At 38.3% G+C, this 23402-nt stretch overlaps 1 protein-coding gene across 4 annotated transcripts in view; it reads right to left on the reverse strand.

The window, feature by feature from the left end:
- Positions 1 to 23402, reverse strand: part of CTNNA3 (catenin alpha 3) — a 1802485-nt gene that overhangs the window by 1712506 nt on the left and 66577 nt on the right. For 3 of the 4 annotated variants that reach the window (XM_012529825.3, XM_058298912.2, XM_058298913.2), the window contains one exon: positions 10508 to 10700. The exons of the other annotated variant lie outside the window; for it this stretch is intronic. In XM_012529825.3, coding sequence (XP_012385279.2) covers positions 10508 to 10700 — 193 coding nt within the window. The remainder of the gene's footprint in view (positions 1 to 10507; positions 10701 to 23402) is intronic. 4 annotated transcript variants of the gene reach the window in all.

Raw genomic sequence — 23402 nt, forward strand, 5'->3', positions numbered from 1 at the left:
AAATGAAATGTAGTACAAAAAAGGGCATAGCAAGACTGCTAAGGAAGGTCAAAAGCAGTTAAGAGCCTTCTGGAAAATGGAAAGCTAAAAGAAAGTTGCTGACAGATGAAAACAAGAAGAGAAACCTACAGTCTAGAATATGATTGTGAGAAGGATGTTGGAGTTATTCTGCCCTCTGGAATCCAAAGAGGCTATGGCTTGGAGTTGGCAGGTATGATGCAAGCCAGAAATGAGCAGTGGGTCTGAAAACAAGGGAGATTAATTGGAACTCTGTACATGAAATGCTGTGTCCCATTCCCTACCCACTTCTCTATTATTATTTACAAAGCAGCAAACTATTCAGTACTTACTATGAAGTCACAAAAAAAGGCTTTTTTCCAAAGAAAGCAACAAAACCATCTGTAAAACACTAAATCCCTCCTTATTTTGACATAGAAAGGGAAGTGCATAACTGCTGTATGGCAAGAAAGAGGGAGAATGCCAGAAAGAGAAAGATGTGGGATAAACATGATGTGCCTAACTCAAAGATTGCTCAAGATGATAAGCAATGTGGTACTTAATTGAAAGGAAGACAGAAGGTTTCAGAAGAGATACCTCAATGAAAAAACACGACTCCATAAAACAGCTATTATGATTGTAAGAGACCAAATTTTGAGAATGTGGTAAATAGATTCAGAACCTCCAAAGAAAACGAAAATAATTGTACAGGAAATACATAGTAGAAATATGAACACTGTAGCATAATTTTAAGCAATGGGAAAGAAAATCTATATGAACTTGATCACGGAATCAACCTTTCTTAATTGGCCCAAGGATTGTGACATTGGGCCCTTGGAGAAAAAAATTAATTTTTAGCATACTTTACCCTGTAGTGAATAAAAAATGACATTATTGTTATGCATTGATTTTCAACTTGACTATCAATTAATGGAGAGACAACTTCATTATGGTTGCATAACATAATTTAAAATATTAACAACCTTGATGATGTAAGAGTAAAATTAGAGGTGGAAGAAGGTAGAAGGTAGAAAATAGAAAGCAAAAGTAAAGGAGAGGATGGAATGGGTGCTGTTATTGTCACCTTACATAAAGAAGAATCTGGACACTGAATAAAGGTGATGGAATGAGAATCAGAGGTAGGATAGTGAAAATACAAATTACATCAAATTACAAAACATTAGAAGGAAAGACGGGAAGCGTACAGAGGTAGTATAGGTTAACAAAACCTTCATGTTTCATAAAAGAGAGTTGTGGTAGATTGAATTATGTACCCCAATTTAGACATGTTCTTAGCATTTTTTTTTCCACTTTTTTAATTTTTTTTTTAAATGTTCTTAATCTTAATCCACCTTTCTGTGGGTGTGAACCCATTGTAAATAGAATCTCTTGAAGGTATTCTTTTTCATTAAGGAGTAGCCCAACTGAATGAGGTTTTAGAGAGAGAAAGAAACCAGAAGCCAGAGCGAGAAAAAACCACAGAGAGAAGCTCAAACAATAGAACATGGAAGTGAAAGGTGAAGCTATCACCACATAATGACAGGAAGCAAAGATGCAAGCCAAGGAATCCAAGCATCATGGCAGCCAGCACCAGAATGTTAGACTTTGGAAAGAAAATATCACTTTGCTGAGGCCTTGAGTTTGAACTTCTCCCAGTCTCAAAACACTGAGCCAATAAAGTTCTATTTTTAAGACAACCCATGATGTGGTATTTGTCATAGCAGTGTGGCAAACTAAGACAAGAATAAACTGGTTATCTCAAGTTCATAAATCAAGGAAAAGAATTATAAGCAGGTAATTTAAAGTTATGGAGTAACCATCAAATGATCTAAAATCAAAAAGGCTTCCTCTGGGGCATGGACCTGGAAGTAAAGGTAGTTTCCCCTGGACTGTGAAATTCAAGATAGCAAGAAGCTTGCTTTTCATCATGAGCTCTTCTGCCCTATTTTATTTTTATGAACATATTTTGCTCCAAAATTATTATAGATCCATATAAAAGTAAAACTTCTCCCAAACAATTTTTGATTAAGCCTCCTCATCCTGCCATTCCACTACGCAGTCTTGTATTAGTCAGCCAAAGGGGTGCTGATGCAAAATATCAGAAATCGGTTGGTTTTTATAAAGGGTATTTATTTGAGATAGAAGCTTACAGATATCAGACCATAAAGCATAAGTTACTTTCCTTACCAAAGTCTATTTTCATGTTTTGGAGCAAGATGGCTGCCGATGTCTGTGAGGGTTCAGGCTTCCTGGGTTACTCCCTTCCAGGGTTTTGCTTCTTCCTGGGCTCAGGGTTCCTCTCTTCCTGAGACTTGCTTTTCTTTCCTCTGTGAGTTTACTTCCTGGGGCTCCAGCTTAAGGCTTCAGCATCAAACTCCAATATCAAAACTCCAACATAAAAACCCCCATCTCTGTTCTTTGCCATGTCTTTTATCTGTGAGTCCCTACGCACCAAGGGGCGGGGACTCGATGCCCTACTGACACAAGAGGTTTACTTGATTAAGTAATCAATGTAATCTAATATAATCTAATATGTCCAGAGGAAAAGATCAGTTTACAAACATAATCCAATATTTCTTTTTGGAATTCATCAATAATATCAAACTGCTTCACTCCACCCTCTGAATTCCAAAAAGACATTACGATATTTAAAAAAAACAAAACTTAAATCAGTAACAACGCAAGTACTAAATCATATCACAATCAATTTAAAGAAATACAGTTTGTCTTGGGAAAAGTCTGGTCTGCTATAAACCTCTGAAACTTAAAAAACTATTCATCTGCTTCTACTATACAAATGGAAATACAAAGGATAGACATTTTCATTACAGCAAGGAGAAATTGGGAGGGAAACATGAGTCACAGTTTCCCTACAGTTCAGTAGACCTGCAGGGCATTCTCCATTCCATTTCAAAGTCTGAGAGTCATTCTTAAGATGAGGGTTTCTTCTCCTTGGGGCCTTATGGGAACCCATCCTTTCCACAGGCTTGCCCAACAGCCTTTTTCTTGGTTCCACCCTCATCAAGCATCTGTGTGTTGACCAAACTCCAGACCTTTCCCTTCAAGAGTGTTGGGGTGACTGCCACACCTTACCCAATCTTTGGGCTAGAGACTTAACCCCCCTAGTACAGAGAGGTGAAGGCAACATACTCCCTAACCTTTGGTACACAGGCTCAACTATCTCAGAGGAACAAGTCAACCACCTGGGTTTCCCTAATCCATAGGGGACAGGAGTACTCCTCTCAGACCTATGGGATACTGGCCTTAACCACCCAAATCCTTGAGGAATATGTTCCACCCTCTCTGTACTCTGGGGTGGCAAAACTCTCCCAGAACATTGGGTGGGAACATCCACCCTCTTCAACTGCTGGAACAAACTCACCCTCTCTGTACGCATGGGTGGGGTTCCTCTCTTGGCCCAAGGTGATGTCTTAATTCCAGGTCTCAACTTCCATGGTTTTCCTCTTGAAACTGCTTCTCCTTCAATCTCTTTTTCCCATGTCCCTTTTAGTCCAAGCTGACAATGGTTTTGTTTATACCCCTCTCTCAAAAACCTTGTTGGTTTAGCATGCAAGAAGCAGGGGTCCAAGCCATCAGACAGTAAGACTTTCCACAAGTCTTTCCAAGATAACTGCATCTTCAATCCTGATTTACAAGTTCCAAGTTTAGTTAAGTCCTCCAATGGGGCACCTTCATCTTGGAGCTTGATTTCCAGAGACTTGGAATTTCCAGAATCAGTTTCTGTTTTCTTTGTGCCTGACAGTTCAGTCCTCCACATATTTCTCTTGTCTAACATTTTGCTATAAGCTGCAAGCAGAAGCCAAGCTGAATTCCTGGATTTACTTTGGAAATGTCTTCATCTAAATGCTGAGGCTCACCACTTTCAAATTCTGCCTTCCATAAAACACCAGGAGTTAATCTTGCATAGTTCTCTGTGGCCTTAAAACACAGATCACCTTTCCTCCAGTTTCCAATATTAGTTTCATCATTTACTTCTAAGGCATCATAAAAAGTCTCTTTAGCATCTATATTTTTATCAACAGTCTCTTCAAAGCAAGCTAGGCCTTTACCATCAAGCATCTCATAATTCCCTCAAAAAATATCCCTTACCCATTTATAAAACTGTTCCAGGATTTTGGTCATTGCAAATGCACTACCCCACTCCCAGTACCAAATTCTGTATTAGTCAGCCAAAGTGGTGCTGATGCAAAATACCAGAAATCAGTTATTTTTATAAAAGGTATTTATTTGGGTAGGAGCTTACAGATATTAGACCATAAAGCATAAGTTACTTCCCTCACCAAAGTCTGTTTTCACATGTTGGAGCATGATGGCTGTCAACGTCTATGAGAGTTCAGGCTTCCTGGGTTCCTCCCTTTCAGGGTCTTGCTTCTCTCTGTTTCAGGGTTCCTCTCTTCCCAGGGCTTGCTTCTTCCTGGGCTCAGGTTTCCTCTCTTCCCAGGGCTTGCTTCGCTTTCCTCTGTGAGCTTACTTCCTAGGGCCCCAGCTTAAGGTTTCAGCATCAAACTCCAACATCAAAACTCCAATATCAAAAATCCCCAACTCTATTCTTCGCCATGTCTTTTATCTGTGAGTTCCCACCCACCAAGGGTGGGGGCTCAACGCCCTACTGGTACAAGAGGTTTACCTAATTACTTAATTAAGTAATCCTATGAATCCACTGTAATCTAATATGCCCAGGGGAAAAGATCACTTTACAAACATAATCCAATATTTCTTTTTGGAATTAATAATATCAAACTGCTACAAGTCTCTTAGCACTTTTATATTTAAAAGATACTGTAACACGTTGAACCTGTTCATCTCCTAGAATTGTTCTCATAAATAATTGTAATCCTAAAATTGTTAATTGACCTGACATTAGAATTGCTTATCTAATAGTTGATTTTCTTTCATCCATAATCTAGTATTCACTCTTCATTTAACATATCAACATTTTCTTTTTCTTTTAAGTTTTTAACAAATGGTTTTTTGAGAGTTTTGAGATATTCTAGGGAATATCTATCCAATCCTATCACTTTATGTAGATAAGGAGGATGTATCTTCTCTGTCTCATTTTCTGATCTCAAGGGGGTAAAAAGCAAAGTCATAAACTATGGACTATTGTTTCTTTTATGTTCCCCAACCCTTATCTGCAGACTTTCTCAAGATAAGGCTTACACTTGCTTTCTTTTTTATCCTCAAGAGTGCACACTTACAAGCTAGGGAAAGAAACAGGAATTTAACTCTGACTCTGATAATTATTATTTTGCTGGGCTTTTTCCCTTTCCTTGAATGCCAATGAATTAACTCTGTCCCAATCTCCTCACTGTCTGTACACCAACTCCTAATGACTTCATGGTAATCACATTGGTCCAAAACACTAATGCCAGATTGTACAACAAAATAATAATATTCAGACCAATCTTCTGTGAGCAAAAACTGTAGTTCACTTGTCAGCATTACACCTAACTCTTTTGCCTTTGCACACATTTATGGAATGGTTGACAGAGTGGTGTTATCTCTCTGGCCGTGGCAGAAAGCAAAGCCCCGACTAAAAGCTGATTTCAGAGTCTTCCCCAGCTGAGATTTTGCCATATTTGAGTTTCCAGAACTCATCACTTACAAATCAACCTGTTAACATACATTAAATCCTTGCTCCTGTGTGAATTATAGTAAATCATAATTTATATATAAATAATTTAATTATAGTGAATCAAAGTAAATCTTACATGGCTTATAGAATTTCTATTACTTTCAAAATTAATATTGCTGTTATTTCACAAAATCGATTGTCTCTATTTCATAAGTCCAACATATCAAGTGACTGGAGTTGTGATGGCTCCATAAACACAAGTATACTTCACAGTAGCCCACACCACACCTCAAGATGGGCGACAATGAAGACTTTGCTATGCTTAAAGCTTGCTGCAGGTTTTTCAAGTGAACACTAAAGGATGCTGAGTGTTTTCCAGCAATTAGTAATTTATAAGCAATATAACTTATTAGTACATCCGTGTTCAATGCAAGTGTTTCCCAAAACATTCTACCAACTACAAGACACCATACATGCATTTTAAAATGTGTTAGAACAAGATTTCATCATTGCCTTTCAAATAAAGAATGAAATGCATCTCCTAAAGCATACTCTATATGGCTGAAAAAGACTATTGTATTTGTGACTCAATACTTATCTGAGAATATCTGAGTGTGGACAGCAGCTGTTGCCTTTGAACACATATATAGACTGTGAGTAACTGGTTTTTAGTACCAAACATTTTATCTAAGTCCTTACTGCAATGATGTTGAGCAAAGTGGATGGAGCTAACCTTTTACTTTGGGCCAGTTAACTAAAATTAAATGATACTTTCTTTTATAAATAAATACTAAATACAGTTGAGTTTCAAAAGATAAACTTGGTTAGCAGAGGTGACCAAAAATAGACACAAGGAAATCGCTATTTCACTACAACATAATTCAATTCCTTGTAACAACAAAAAAAATTGCATTGAATAATCAGGGAGACAAGAGACACCATTTAAATGTTCAATACTGGAAATTCTATAATGGGATTTGTGTTTAAGTAAGTACCCAAGTATTCTGATAAGAAGAATAATTACATTTCCAGGATACCATTTTCCAGGAATAATCATTTCTAGAATTGTTTTCTCTAATATGGATGATACAAAGTCTTGCTTCCTAATTTCTGGTGGTAAAAGGAGGTCAATTAAACCCAGAGATGAATAACTATGGAAATGTAGAAAGAGGGATAGACAAACTTTATGTACTGATACCTAGAATGCATGTTTTATGCACATGAGGAAGATGTACAATTTTTAACACAAAGGTTTATTTCTCACCCACAAGGGAGACATTCCACTAGCTTCTAGCCACCTCACCTACTCTGCTAGAAATACTCAGGAGCCATGCGAAGTGAGGCAAGTAGTCAGTTGCTAGAGGCCTAAGCGTTACAAATATCCAGTTTGGGCTTGCATAAGCAGACTAGATAGTATAGTATAAAATATCAGAGCCCCATATTTGGGAAAGAAAGCTATATTTAGAAGAGCATTGACAGACTCAAGAGCTACTCCTTAATCTTCCTTTTCTGTATATATGTTAGTCTTCAATAAACCAATGAAAGCATTAAATATCAATTATGTGACTTATAAGCAATTTCTATAGATTGTAGGGGAGGAGAGGTAATCTAAAGGTAGTATATATAGGCAAAACATGTAATCCAAATATTATAAGCAATTCTTGGCTAATTCCGAGATAATTATGTGAATATTCTAAAACTGTTAAAATAAAATGCCAGATGTAATACTCTTCTATGGCATACAGGTCAATATAGGAGTAAGTTATAACATCATGAGTGACCATAAGTAATCACTTACACTACAGATCATTCTTTGCTGGATCTCTACAATTTATCAACATATCCTTCCCTTCACCATCCACCCCTTACACTATCCATGCCATCTTCCATAAGCAAGTTTTGTAGGTAACCAAAATGTCCACATTAATTTATTACTGCAAGCCTATAAATAAAGCCAATATAAAAATAAACAGAATCCTACTGCAAGGCTAAATAAATCAGACTATATTTGTATTAAAAGAAGAAGTTTTCTAAATTAGTCCCAAAATTGTTCTTGAAAATACATCAGTAGATATATAAATCAAAATATCCTGTACTCCCAATATTTTTACACTTTCAAAAGTACTTCGAAGTTACTAGTTGCTTTTCATTAGTCCTTCACATTATGCCACTGTAACAAACCCTTTTTAAAAAAAGATAAAAGAACTAAAGCTGGAAACGATTTAAAATATATTTCCAATATCACACAGAGGAGTAGCTTGGATCTGAATCCATTCTCCTGACACTTCAACCCCACCCCTGAGCTAAAAAATTCCTTCCAACTTTTTGGGAACATTGGTTTCACTGTCACTAGCTCTGCTATCCATAGGATAAACTTTGGCCATTCCCCAAATTCCAGAACCATGTGTCTTTTCACTGCTTTCCTCCCACACTCAAGTGACAATAGTTCAATTTGGAAGTTTGTCCAAAAGAATTAGAGTGTAAAGCAGTTGGTGATCTTTAACCAAATGCATTTGTTTTGGATAAAGCATATGCCATGTATATGTGTTTCACACATTATAACAGAAGACAGTGAAAGATCTACTACATAATCCTAGAATCCAAACAGACTTCTCTTCAAGAACTTCCCTTTAAAATAACTTACTGTTTTTAGGCTGAGATGGTTGACTTACTTTAAAAAAAAAAAAGCATATACAATCCCATGATAATTATTGTTCCCATTAAAGAATGACCAACTGCTTACATAAACCAAGCTATTTATGGAAACTATACTGTCATATAGGTCACATTTTCTGAGATAAACAATATCAGAAAAAGGCTCATATTTTTTACCAAAGACTGAGCATAGAAACCAAAATTATGACATCATTAATCATTAAAGCAAAGATAAAACCATTATAAAAATTTTATAAATTAAAGCAGGGGTTCTTAACCTTTTTTGTTGCCAGTCAGGTGAAAACTATGGATCCCTAACTATTATTACTAAGTTCATACCCACACCAACATGTCCCCACAAGAATAATGTGTTTTTTTTTCATTCAATTCAAGCTCACAGACCCCCTGAAATCTTCCACAGACTCCCATGAGGTTAAGGCCCCTGATATAAAGTGAAAAACTTTACTTCAACTTTTTAACAAACACTTAATGAGGTGTTTATTATGCATCAGGCACTGTTAATCAAATAAAACCTGTTACCTCCCACCCTCAAGGAATTACGAGTCCAGATTTACTAAACAAGTAAACGCATGTTTGCTGTATGGGGTAACCAATCTTATGAAAGAATCCTGCAGAGGGTCAGTAAGAACACGAAGAGATGTATCTAAACCAACATCTAGGAGTTAGGAAACCCTGGAAAAGATTACTTGAGTTGAGCTGAGCTTTGCTGCATAAGTGAAAACTGGCTGAATGAAAAAGTAAAACATAGGAAGGGAAAGACTAGTAACAGAGGCACAGGAGCTAATGCACAGGAGCATAACGCAACATGGCCCATACAAGATACTGCAAGTTCCTCATGGTTGGAGGAACGTCTGAGAAGGAAGCAGTGTCAGGAGATGAAATAAGAGAGAATGGCCAAAGTCAACTCATAAAATGCCTTGGGTGAGGTTTAAAAGTTTGGACTTTATCCAGAAGTTAGTGTCCTAATTCCCCAGCAGTTCAAAAATAAGATTTTAAGCAAGGAAATAAAAGTATCATATTTTCATTTTTTTAAAGATCTAGTTGGCTTTGATATAGGGCAAGACTAATGCACTAATATTGAACTCAGTAGGGAACATTAGGACTGGAAAAGAAGGGACAGCTCTGAAAAACTCAAGCAGACAGAATTTGCTAGAATTGGGAACTAATTGAATGGAAGAGTGGAATAAGACAGAAGAATCTAAACCTGCACTAAACTGACTTGGTGACTAAATGGATAATGATACCAGGGCAGAGGAAATAAGAAAAAACACGGGTAAAATTAAGTCTGATGATGGGGAATTCAATTCATTTCAACTTGTCTCAGGTATTATATTTTCTATATATTGTCTAGGAATACCTATAAAATATAAGTTGCTTATATAGTACATAAAAATAACTCCCTGTATCATACATTTGGCCTAAAGTTTATGGCCAGTATATTCGCTTTAATTATTTATATAGCAAAGATTTCCTGGTTTTCTTAAAGTTTAAAGTTGTGATAAGGATGCAGAGAAATATTTGGATATCCTATATCTCTTTACAAAACCGAAAGGAAAAATTCGTTTCCTTTTCCTCTTAAAATGGATCCTTTGTTGATGTATGAAAAATCATTCCATTGACCAAAGATCAGTGGACAGTTTTTTTTAAAAAGCAGGCTGCAGATGAAATTTATAGTCATTTAAAAATTATTATATTATCATTCATAAAGACATGAAAAGGTGAAATACACACTTTTATTATGTAATGTCTGCAAAGCAACAACACAAGCTATGCATAGTTCAGGCAAAGCATTAAAAGAAAAGTTCAGGACATCATCCGAACCTCCAGAAAATCAAAATATAAAGAATGTATTTCTGAAGTAGTCAGATCTGAAATTTTTGTCTCCAACTGTCTACAAAGAACTTTATGATTTATGTATGTAGAGTCAAATTTATCTTACACTTCATTAGCCATTTCTCTAAATTTCTGATCTAAAAAGGCTACTTATTACAGATAAGCTATGGCCTTATAAGAGTAAGAAGCTGCCTGGAGGGATTGAACAACTAAGAGGAAGAACCAGAAGTGAGTCTCTGAGCACTGGAGCTGTCTAATGAGCCACTCTGCCTCCCACCATGAGCTCCTTAGAGCTCCATGTAAAACTAATAAATGCAAGCCAAGACAAAACACACAGAAATCTAACTTGGTAACTAATACCCTAAGGATATGCAATCTGCTCCTGACCAGGCCTGGAGTACTCACTTTCTTTGCGAACTTCCCCAAGTGCTGCAGTAAGCTCTTCCTTTAAAACCGTAGCTTCCTGGGCGATCTTTTCTCCCTTGTCTAATAAATTCCATGTTGCTTCCTCCACAGAAGCTAGAAGGACTCTGGCTCTTTTTGAGCGTCCTTTTTTCCTGTTAGATGGATTCTGAGGACAATTTACAAGTGTGGTAACCTAAAATTGGAAAAATACAAGTCACTCATTAGAAAGTTTTGAGAACATACTCCTGAGTTGTCATAAAGCAGAAAAAAGGAAGCATTTCATAGTAACATGACTCATTCCCAGTACTGTTGATACATCCCCAAAAGTCAAGTCAAGGCAGCAAGAGCATCATCAGCAACCAGTGAGTTTCCAACTAAAGACCAGCAGGAAAGAAGACCACAGAGGCTGAATCTTGTCATGTTTTAGTACTGAAAAGTTTAGAAGACTCTGTGTGTGTGTCCAGGTGTCTCTGTGTTGTTTTAATTACAGAAACTCCACATAGAAGAAAAAAAAAAAATACAGAACCTTAATGATCAGAAATAAGTGGAAAATTATCAGAAAATTATAAAATAAAGTTTGTATCACTTCATAGCCAGCAAAATCCCCTATAGAAGAGGCCCTCCTTGACCACCTTCATCCTAACTCTCTCCCAGTCTGGAAGTGTTTTTCCTCAAAACATTTACAGAGCTTGACATAGTTTTGGTTTTTGTTTACATGTTTACTGTATGCTTTCAGTAGTAAAATGTAAGCACTGTGAAAACGCAAAATGTGTTTTGCTCTCCAGCACCATGAACAATGCATGAAGTAGTTGTTCAATAAATATTTAATGTATGAATGGATTGATGAGTGGGGAAGCTGAAGAAAGGAACTTTTTAATCTCTGTATTTTGAATTATCTGGTTATGTTAATAAAGACAACTTTTGAAATTTTGTTTAAAATGAGAACAAATTCATGAGAATACCACTTGTAGATGAAAATTAAGCATCTATATTTAGAAACAATAACCTCACACTGAATTAATTTTCTTAATTAAAACTTAAACTCCAATAACAAATTTTGGATAACATTTTCATATGTAAAGCCTAAAAGTCTAACTTACAGGAGGGGCAAAAAAAGACACCATTACACATTATCAAAAATAGAAGACCTGAAATTCCTGTTGAAAGCTAGTCTCCTACATGTCATGAAAGCTAGCACCTATGACAAGCATGCCCCACATCTTTGACAACAGATTATATATAACATTTCCTGCTATGAAGCCCTAGAGATTTAGTTTCTTTGTTTACAAAGCATTAAATATTTGTTTATTTGGACATATGGATCCAGATTTTAGATTGGGACTCAAAAGAATTTATAAGCCATGAGGGCAAATACGTAGATGAAAATAAAAATTTTTTTTAGGAGGGAGGTTCTGGGGATTGAACCTGGGACCTCATATGTGGGAAGCAGGTGCTCAACCACTGAGGTATACCCCCTCCCTGAAAATAATTTTTGTTTGCCCTTCTTTCCTCCCCACCTTGTCCAATAAACAACTGTTTTATTCTAATTGTTTTATTTTTTTATTTTATATAGTTTTATATAGAATTGTCTTATTCTAATTTGCTTTATTACCATATACATGACCCAGAATGGAGTGCCCTGTGGCAAGCCTTTGTTTCCTCTCCTGGAAAATGAGTACAATCATATTATTCCATCAGACTGTTGTTAAATATTACCAACAGTTTTGTAAAATAAATAATGACCCAAATATTGGTTCATATTTAATGTTTATTTTCTAGTTCATTTTTTTTCTTTTTTTTTAAGATTTATTTTATTTCTCTCCCCCCCACCCCCACCACACCCATAGTCTGCTCTCTGTTTCCATTCACTGTGTGTTTTTCTGTGTCTGCTTGTATTCTCATTAGATGGCTCCGAGAACAGATACTGGGACCTTCTGGAATGGGAGACAGGCAATTACTCTCTTGTGCTACCTCAACTCCCTGTTCTGCTACATCTGCTTATTTTCTCTCCTCTGTGTCTCTTGTTGTGTCATCTTGCTGCACCAGCTCTCCACGTCAGCCGGCACTCCTGCATGGGGTGTCTTTCCTGTACCGGGAAGCTCTCCCACGCAGTGGGGCACTCCTGCGTAGGGTGGCATTCCAGCATGGGCGGGCACACCACATGGGCCAGCTCACCACGTAGACCAGCTTGCCGTCACCAGGAGGCCCTGGGCATCAAACCCTGGACCTCCTATATGGTAGATGGGAGCCCAGTTGATTGAGCCACATCTGTTTCCCTAGTATATTTTTTATTGTCTTTTTTTTTTAAGATACATAGGTCACAAAAAATATTACATTAAAATATATGGGGTTCCCATATACCCCACCTCCCACCCCCCACATCAACAACTCCTTTCATCATTGTGGCACATTCATTGCATTTGGTGAATATACTTTGGAGCACTGCTACACCACATGGATTATAGCTTACATTGTAGCTTACACTCTCCCCCAGTCCATTCAGTGGGTTATGGCAGGATATATAATGTCCAGCATCTGTCCCTGCAATATCATTTAGGACAATTCCAAGTGCCAAAAATGCCCGTGTAAAAAGATCATTGCTGGGGAAGGGGGAAAAGGGTTCGATGTTGGATATATGGGAATCCCCTATATTGTATGTGACTTTACTGTGATCTAAAACTTCTTTGAAGAAAAATTAAAAATTAAAAAAAAGGATGTAGACACGGAGGAAGGAATGAAAGAGACTGCCTTGCCACTGTACATACAGGGCAACACCTATTACAGTGATGAAAGGCAAAATGTCAAAAACATAGTTTTATGATATTTGCCATTTTTTTAATACCCCAATTTATTTTTTACTTTTAGTTTTTCTAAATTAGTATGTATTCTATATCTAATCTTTAATCCTATCATTACCATTTTCTAGTCCATTCTGCACATGATTACAGAAAATTAGCTGTGGACTACTTGTCAAAACTGTTGTCTCTGAGCTTAATTTATCTTGTTCTTGATAATGTGATGAAGGTCGTTGACAAAGCACAGTACTATATGCTTTACAAACCGCCGAATAGGGGCATGTACCTTTGTCATGGATTATATAAGAATGATAATTCGCCTGATTTATTACATGGGCTTTCACACACTCCATTATCTCACTATTGTCAGTCTAATTTATATATCCAGTGTTAAAAGATGTTTGTACAGATTAAGATAGATTACAGCACCTAGTTTAAAACCTTTGTTTAAGATGAAGAAAAAGTATCATTGTCTAAAATGTTCCTTCGGAATGTATTTTAAGTGCCACAATTCATGCCACTTCCCACTGCACATTCCTCCTCTATTATGCAGCTCCTCCATGCACCAAATGTTTTCCATAGAATAGCCGGGGCTTTAAAATTAAAATGAGCATTCCAGAAATGCTTTGTTCCTTATAATAAATGCTACAGAAGAAATGTGAAAAGAACACTGTATAAGAACATTGTGCTTCCATAAAAAAAGATGCAACTGAGTAACTCAAGTTACTCAAATTACTCGCTTCTATAAGTTGTTTGTACCAATCTTCTTTTAAAATACCCCAATATGATTATTTAATATCAATTAAACTAAAGTCAAGTGACTCTTTCAATGATTTATTTTACTTCATAAAGTAAATACAGCTTGACAATCCCATGGGGAACAAAAAGCTGGACCCTTTTATTCACCCCAATTCATTTAAGGGGTATAACCTACCAGCATCAATGACAGTGACTCATTGTAACAGATGATTCTCACCAAGGGAAAGGGTAAGGGAGGAGTGCATGTCATTTGAAAAAGTATCCCAAGTCTTGAAGCAATAGCCTCAATCAGCAAAACTAGCTTTCAAATTATTCTGAAAAATAATTCCTGTTTCCTCATTTTCTTTTTTCAGTGCAAAATTAGTTATATTCCTAAAAGGGAAAAAAAATCCACAAAAACCATAATCAGAATTTTCAGCAAAGGTGACTAGCAGAGTTTTGTGCATACGTTACTAACTTTTCTTTTTGCCACTGATGCACAACTCATTCTCAGACCTTGGGCATCCCTCTCGCACAGAAAATCTCCGACTCCATGACTGTAGCTCCTAGAGAGCTTTGCTTTGCTCAAGGCTTTTCTTTTTTTTTTTTTTTTTTTAATATTTTTTTTTTAATTACATTAAAAAAAATATATGAGGTCCCATTCAACCCCACCGCCCCCGCCCCCCACTCCCCCCACAGCAACACTCTCTCCCATCATCGTGATACATCCATTGCACCTGGTAAGTTCATCTCTGAGCATCACTGCACCCCATAGTCAATGGTCCACATCATAGCCCAGACTCTCTCACGTTCCATCCAGTGGGCCCTGGGGGGATCTACAGTGTCCCGTAATTGTCCGTGAAGCACTATCCAGGACAACTCCACGTCCCAAAAATGCCTCCACATCTCATCTCTTCCTCCCGTTCCCCACACCCAGCAGCCCCCATGGCTACCGTTCCCACACCCATTCCACATTTTCTCTGTGGACATTGGATTGGTTGTGTCCATTGCACACCTATGTCAAGTGAGGGCTTAGATTGCACATGGGTACTGGATGCACTCTTCCCGCTTCTAGTTGTAGACACTCTAGGCTCCATGTTGTGGTGGTTGACCTTCTTCAACTCCATGTTAGCTGAGTGGAGTAAGTCCAATAAGTCAAAGTGTAGGAGCTGAAGTCTGTTGAGGCTCTGGGCCTGGGTGTCATATTATCAGTCCAGAGATTCAAATCCCCTACATATATCTTAAACCCAGCACCAACTACAATTCCAATAAAGTAGCATGCAAGTCTTGTGAAAAGAGATCCCCTCTGAGTCCATTTCCATCACGCAGAAACACCAGCTCCAAAGAAGGGCCATCTGTCATGGCAGTGAACCCCTTCTGCCATGACCATAGAACCCGTGGGTCTCTTTATCCCTCAAAAGAACCAATACCTGGGGTTGTATCTACCTTATCTGTCTCTTAGACTCTGTTCAGTTGTACATAGGGGTATTCCTTCTGACAACCTCCAGACTCTTTTTTAGAGACTCACAGCCTTATAATCTCATTTCTCCTTTCCATTTCCCCCTTACATTAGGTCAAACCGCTTCCCGAAGTCATGTTATTATATGTAGATAGGTATATTCTGCTGTTCCGCATTGAATCTTTAATTCAAGGTCATTTTCTAGTTGCTTCTTCAGCTGGTATGTGGTAGTGATCCCTCGGTGCCAGGGAGGCTCATCCCCGGGTGTCGTGTCCCACGCTGGGGGGAATGCATCACATCTACACGCTGAGTTTGGCTGTGAGAGTGGCCACATTTGAGTAACATGAAGGCTGTCAGGAGGAAACCCCCAGGCACAATGCTACTCTAGGCCTTGTTCTTATTGCAGGTGCATAGGCTCAAAAGTGTAGCCATTAGTATCAAGAGCCCACTGTTGGGCCCTCCTTCCTTCCTGGTTCTTGCCGTTGCACCTGGAGGATTGCCGCTGCTCTCCCAGGGCCCACAACAGTGACCCCCCGGCCAGGAGCCCAGTACCCCCCCCAGCTGTTGTTTTTAATTGTTTCCACTATGAGTATATATAGACATTACCATATACCCTGGGCATATGCCCTGTATAACTCCCTGTCAACCATATATATCCTGTCAATAACATCCCATATCAGTATTCCTCCGCTGCCATTGTTGAACCACTCTGTGATCCAAAACTTCCCGTAAAGTGAATCCCAACATAATGTCAGCTTCAGAAGAGTCTTAGATCACCAAAATTCATATATACAATATACAGGCTTTTCTTTATCAGTAAATCAGTACGAGGCTACAAAGACACACCTTCAACACAGATACAGGAATGAATTCCTCATTGGAATGGTTCTAAATTTGAGGCTTCAAGTAAAATGAAAAAAATATCCCTGCTTTATTAATTCTGTGAGTTTGAAATTCTGTAAAACTGGAGGTATTTAAATAGTGTGCATGACAAATGTATTAAATTTAGAGCACACAAAAGTTTATTACTTAAAGTGTATTTCTCTAGGTGCTCCAAAAACATTGAAAATCAAATTAATGTGCACAGGGAGCCAAGCCACCAATTGTTATATAGAGCAATGTCAGCTCACAAGAGCAACATTGCAGAATATGGCAGGAGATTGTGATTTACTTTCATTTGTTACATCACTGCAATAACTGTTTTAGCACTGCAGATGCTATCTTAATGGAAAGTCTTCTCTGATGCAACCCGGGGTAATCCATTTGTATTCTATAACTATGCTCCTTCCCAATCTAATGCTAGTTTTTAAAAATTCTACTATCATTAAGATATAAAAGGCCATTTTAAAAGCTACTTCTTTTCTTATTTATTAGCTAAAACAAGTTGAATTTTTAACCTTCCTCCAACAGCTCACAGAAGCCTTTAGGGCTGGTTTGCTTCCTTGAATTCATTTTAATGTGTGAAATAAAATACATGGTATTTAACCCATGTTAATTAGCTAAGAACTTCTATAGGGTTCTGAAAGCAATTTTATGGGGAGAGAAAAATAAATTGTCTATAGATATGTAAAACTAATGATTTTTTAAAAAGTAAAAGATATCTTTCGGTTGGGGAGGATTCCTTCTTCAAGTCATTAATCATTTCAACCCTTCCTTACTTCCTATTAAAACAACCCTTACTGAGTTAAGAAATGGGCTGGGGAAGATTGAAGAGTTGGGAACCCAGCAAATGCGTACCCCTAGATTAACATTCAATATTCCCCCAAATCCATCTACAACATTCTTTTAGTTCATGTCAAGCCAATGAACATTTATTGAGCACATACTGCAGTATGTTCAAAACAATACCCCAGGCATTTAGGAAATAAAGATGAGTAAGCTCCAGCATGGTGGTAAGAGAAACAGACAACTAGACTGCCATTTAAAAGGCTGACTAACTCCTTACACATATATAAGTAAAAAGAAGAAACTGCATACATTCACAAGGATCAAGTCGGGCTTCCAAGAAGATCCTTTAAGGACACCCAGTTTCCTACCAAGAAAGGAGGGCAGGTGAGTCAGAAGAGGGAATCAAGAACAAAGCGGGCAGAGGGAGAAAACATTTTTTTCTGAGAGTAGCAGGGAGTCGAGTTTGGCAAAGTGGAGAGTAAAAACAGACAAAAGGGTGAGAAATACATCTAGGAAGCAGGCAGCATCTTAAATATGAGAAGTTTAAGAGCCAAGGAAATAGTTAATATTTCATTAAATAGGCAAGAGAAGGGCTTCAAATACAGCAAGCCGGAAGTAGAAGCTTTCTTCTGCCAACCTTTCTCTCCTCATCCTTTATTTTCTACCTGAGGGGCTGACACCGCTAACCTGAGGAAGAAACACAGGGGTCCCCTGAGCTACCCCTTTTTCTCCGCCTCCTGTCCTGGACCTTTCTGTTGCCTCTCGAACAGCTGTGGTTTCCGTCCTGCCCTCTCTCGCCGCCATCACCCCTCACGGCCGCCGAGTGGGTTACGGCCCAGCCTAGACGCCCGCCAAGCCGTCCTCCCGGACACATGGACGGGACACCTGTCTGAGCCAAATCTCATTCCGGTCCTCCGCAGGCTCGGTGAAGTCTCCTGGAAAATCTCCCGGCCTCCACACGGCCTCCACGTTCCCCCGGAACCACCTCTCTGAGACGCAAACCTGGCGCACTTGCACCTTAGACCTCTTCAAGGGCCCCCGCTGCCCACAAGATAAAAAGCCAAACTCCCTGCACGGTTTATGAGGCAAATCGTGATCTCACTCCTGGTTAGATTTTCTGTCTCATCTTCCATTCCTGGGCTTGACCACAAACTACTCGGCAGGCCCAGAAGAGGAGACCTTCACAAACCTGACCCTGGAAGGTCGCGCTCCCCTCACAGCCCCGGGTGCTTAGCTCTCCCGCGCTCCTTAGAGATGTTAAGTTAGCTGTTCAAGCACTAACTCGCCAGCTTTACCCTGACCACGACAAGGGCAAGGCCATGCTTGACGCATCCTGACGACCCAGGGCAGGCATACTGGAAATAATAAATAAATAGGGGTTGACTTAATGGAAAAAAATGGACTCCTACATTTTAGAAATAAGAAAACCAAGAGGCAGAAAAGTTTAACAATCTGTGTAAGGTTACAAAGCTAGCTGGTAGCTAAACCAAACTTAAGTGTGGTGATAGCACATGGTCGTTTTCATCAAAAAAAATTCCATAATACAAGGTATTCTGTCACTTCCTATGTCTAGTATCATGAGAAAGCACATTTTTATATATCCCAAATAAAGAAGTCCCCATTTGTATAGTTTATTTGAGGCCTGTCAATTCAAACTAGAGTCAAGTATTTATTTATATTTGGTGTTTTGTTTTGTTTTGTTTGTTTGCAGGGGAAAAAAGGCAGCTGATAGAGTTCATTTTCAAACTGTAAGTAAAAAGAGCAGGTATGATTTTTTTAACTGATTTTCTTTTTTATCCTCACTACAAAAAGAAAAGAGAAAAAGTATTTTAAACAACCATCATCTTTTCTTTATAATTTAGGGTTTTTTTTTTGTTAGATTAACTACTGCTAACATGAGCTATTACTTTGATCTATAGAAAGACAATAAACTACAGCCCTCTACAAAGCAACAAGTGGCATAACAAAGAGCTTTACATTGCAAACACATAAATACATGTGATTAAAGTGCTCTTATCCAAGCAGTACATTCACTCCTGGATAAAAATATGAAGTTAAACACAATTAGGAAAACATCACATGCTGAGACTGATGTCAAATATTCGTTTCTTCCATGGATGAACCTTGAAGACATCTTATTGAATAGAGTAAGTCAGACACAAAGGGACAGATATGTGAGTTAACTTATATAAAATAGGTAGAATATGTAAACTCACAGAGTCAGAAAGTGGAATACAAATTACCAAGGATGGGGAAGAAGGCGAATCGGGAGTTAATGCAGAATGGATATAGGATTTCTCTTTGGGCTGATGGTAACGTTCTGGTAATGGAAGGTGATGAGGGTAGCACCAGCAATGTGAATATGATTAATCCCACTGAAATGGTAGACCTGGGAATGGTTGAAATGGGAAAGTTTATGTTGTATATATGTTTCCACAATTTCTTGGCAGAGTGAAGGAGAGCAGTAGAATGAAGTCAGGCTGGCATCCAGAGACAAAATCATATAGGCTCTTAAACACTCCTTGAATCTATTCTTGTGCTTGGAGGTATTGAACAGTTCAGAACAATAAAGTAACATAATCTAACCTAAAATTTTAAAGGATCATTTTGGCTGCTTTTTTGACAATAGACCAGGGAGTGGGAAGGGATTCAGGAGAGGAAAAGAAGGGAAAGCAAGTAGGAGACTGATCCATGTGGAGACCTCGCTGGCTTCTTCCAGGGAGCAATAGTGGAGATGTTTAGAAGTGGAAGAATTCTCTTTTATTCTGTAGTGAGTCAACAGGGTTTACTGAAAGATAGGATGTGTTGATGAAAGAAATAGAGGGATCAAGGATGACTGAACTCCTGGATAAGCTCAGAGTAATATTGACTTTGATAAGGAAATTGGGGAAACTGGGGGTGGGGGGTGAAGAGAGAGCAGTGGGAGGTGGGAATCAAGAGTTGAACTTGATAAATTTGCCTATTAGAGTTGTTTGAGTTGGAGGGTGATATCCAATTCTAGAGTTGAAGCAAGAGGTCAAAGCTGGAGATATGTTCATTATAGAGTACATTTTCATTTTGTATTTGTAGCCATTGTTTTGTTGGTCTCACTAGAATTTCAAACATATTTGGGAGCAGTATTTGGTTTTCGAAACCATGAAATGAGTAGATCTCCTAAAAGACAACTTATATAGGTAGAGAAGAAATCGCATCCGTGGACTTTGAGGTACCCCAACACTTAGAAGTAGTATTTCTCAGAAAATTCAACCACTAACCTATTAATGCTAAGATATTTGGCCTTTACCATTTCAAATGTGACTATTACTTAGAAAAAATGCCTAATTTATACAGAGCAACAATTCAGAGACAAATTCAGATGTCGGCTAAAATTTTTTAAAGTAATGTTAAACATACACACTCTATCCCCACAAACAATTGGTTCCAAAATTGGAGGAAGGGGTACTATCGAGATATTGAATTAAGCAAATTAAGGGAGAATTATATGCAAGCTATTTATACCTAAATCAAGCAGTAATCATTCTAGTAAATCAATAACCAATAGTTTGTAGTAGAGAATTGACTCAAAGTACTGAGCAAGGAAAAGCACAAGGACAACTCTTTTCCATTAATACCCATTGACCACTTGAAGGAAACAAAATAAAAAGTAAAAAGTTCAATCTGCCAAAGGCTCACCCTAAAATAAAAATGGTTGACCTCACATGTAGTAGCTTAGGCGGTTTCACATGATCCTTGGTCCATCCAGTCCAGCAGTGACTGATGGTAAAATATGGTTGTGATCCCTAATTCTGTGTCCCAGCTTTATTAAACATTTATAACCCTATCAACCAAAATCCAGAATAAACTATGCCTTGCCTATCAAACTACAAAGTTTTATCTGTATTTCATTCCCATTTTCTGTTGCAAGAAAATGTTCCCATCTACCCTAGGCCAGAAAATTTACTAATATTCTAATGCAAAACTCCACTTTATTGCAGGTATCTAGGAAATAAATAGGCATAATCACCTGTTCATCTGTATGAATGAGAAAGGTAAACACTGATCACAGAAGATCACAATAGGGATAGCTGTATAGGGATCCATGGTCAAAACTTTACAACAATGCAAATGTGGTTTGAATACAGCTCATCAGCTATATTTTATTCAGTTTAAGACTGATTAGGTTGTATCCACTTCATTTGTCAGAATTATCTTTTAAGTCAACAAAGTCATTTTGCCTCGATTGTATGTAAAAATTAAGTATCATAGAAGCAATCTTGACTCTCATTGGTCACCACTTGACCTTTGAAGCCCCAAATTCCCTTCTTCAAAACATCACAATATTATCATAGACCCTTAATTCTAATGTTGCAGCAAAGCCAGGAGTTCTGAACCGTAGAAGAAACCCAAGATGGCACTCAGAGAAGTGGGTGGGGGAACAGATTTATTACACATGGGCCCAGAGGAGAGTAAATCTCCAAATTCTAAGCCATGTTTTTCAGTTTTCATAGGTTTATATAGGATTTCATGTAGGATCAGCATGACTTTTGCTCATTGGCTAATACACTGCTAGGTGAAATTTTGCAAGTGGGGTTACAGAAGCAGAATGCAGGTGCAAGGCTATGCTTTTGTGGGCTGATTTACAGAAGGGGGGGCAGGAGTGGTTTATTAGATTACAGAAGCGGGGGCAGGAGTGCCTTATTAGATATTTTTGCAAGGTTATGCTTTTTATTTCTCAACACTAAAGTACCACTAATTATAACAAATACCATTAATTTAACCACTTCTTTTCAGAATGTAAGCATGGATAATATTTTGTCAATATTGAACCTTCCATATCCATGATGGAACCATGAGGCCTATTATACCAGGGAAGGAGAGAGCAGGTAGAACAAAGAGGCCATTGATCATCTTTGAGTTTCAAAGCTGACTTTCTGGAAATAGTGTGAAAGCCAGGTAACAGAAAAAGAAAACATTATTTTCTAGCAACAATCTAGATCTGATGGATTAAATCACAAAGTTTTATGACAAGGAAGGCCTGATCAGACAGGAAAAAGGAAAGAAAACTGTCCCCTCCTGGCCCCAAAGGACTATGGGAAAAAGAAGGGTGTGATAGGTAGGAAAGAGAGGTGAGAAGCCCAAAGTTCTCTGGGCTTCACCCAGATTAGGAATCTCTGTTACCATGATTCACAGGGAACATCAAGAGCAGCAGAACTTTGGTCCCACTTTATCTTTCAAACTCTGGAAGGAGCTTGTTATAGCCTGCCCTGCACAAACTTTGGGGTAACCATATTAAAGTAATCTTGGCATCACAGTTTAAGTAGGTAGAGGGAGGGACAGCTTATCTTTCCTAAGCCACTCTTGATTCCCATGAGGCATCCTGGTAGGCCTGTCCTGAACCCACCATGGTAAGGAGCAAGGTGACACTGCAGCAGAAGCCATGGAGGCAGACATGATGCCAGACACTGGGTGGCAGGTTCAGCTAGGTCTTAGGGAGTCTGAAGCACCACCAAAGCCAAGGTAAGGCTAAGAGAATTATGGACCCTAATAAAACAGAGAGAGCAGTTCTCAAATTATATCAGTTATAGACCACATCAGGAAATACTCAGAAGTGCCAACAGGATGGCCGTGTACAGGACCTCAAACATCACCAATCCAGAGAGCATCTCAAACCAGCCACTCTGTAGCAATGAGCACTAAGGGTCCAAGGGTCCCCCCATGAATTCAAAGGCCCCATCTCCTACCACGATGAGGTCACATAAGCAACACTTCTACCACCCTTTCCTGAGCATTTACCGAAAGGAACTAATTACATGGTTGAATCAGACAAGTTTACCAATCTTACTGGCTGAAATAACCAGGGTATTCCATAAAAGAGTAGCGCCATACCTCAAGCAGCAAAAATATCCACATCTGAAAAGATGTGAACTCTTCTACCCTTTCAGCCAGCTGTACCACAATTGCTTCCATCAACTGGCATGTTCCACTAAAAGATCAGGTGGGTCTGGTCTTATCAATCTACAGCATCTGCTGTGTATAGAATCAGTTTATAAGAGAAAAATCTTATCCCAAATCTAAGCTAGAAGTGATATATGTGCAATCAGTCTGAATTTTGGAGGAAAAGCAGAGCTGTGATGGAAAAATTAAGTATTAACAGAAATGTAGTGAATTGGGTATGGCCAGAGAACTCAGAAGAACAGAGCGGCAATGTTGGAGAAGAAAATTAGAGTCTGATAGGACCAGAGTTCTAGAAGCAAGC

This window comes from Dasypus novemcinctus, chromosome 6 (assembly GCF_030445035.2).
Source record: "Dasypus novemcinctus isolate mDasNov1 chromosome 6, mDasNov1.1.hap2, whole genome shotgun sequence".
Taxonomy (NCBI): domain Eukaryota; kingdom Metazoa; phylum Chordata; class Mammalia; order Cingulata; family Dasypodidae; genus Dasypus; species Dasypus novemcinctus.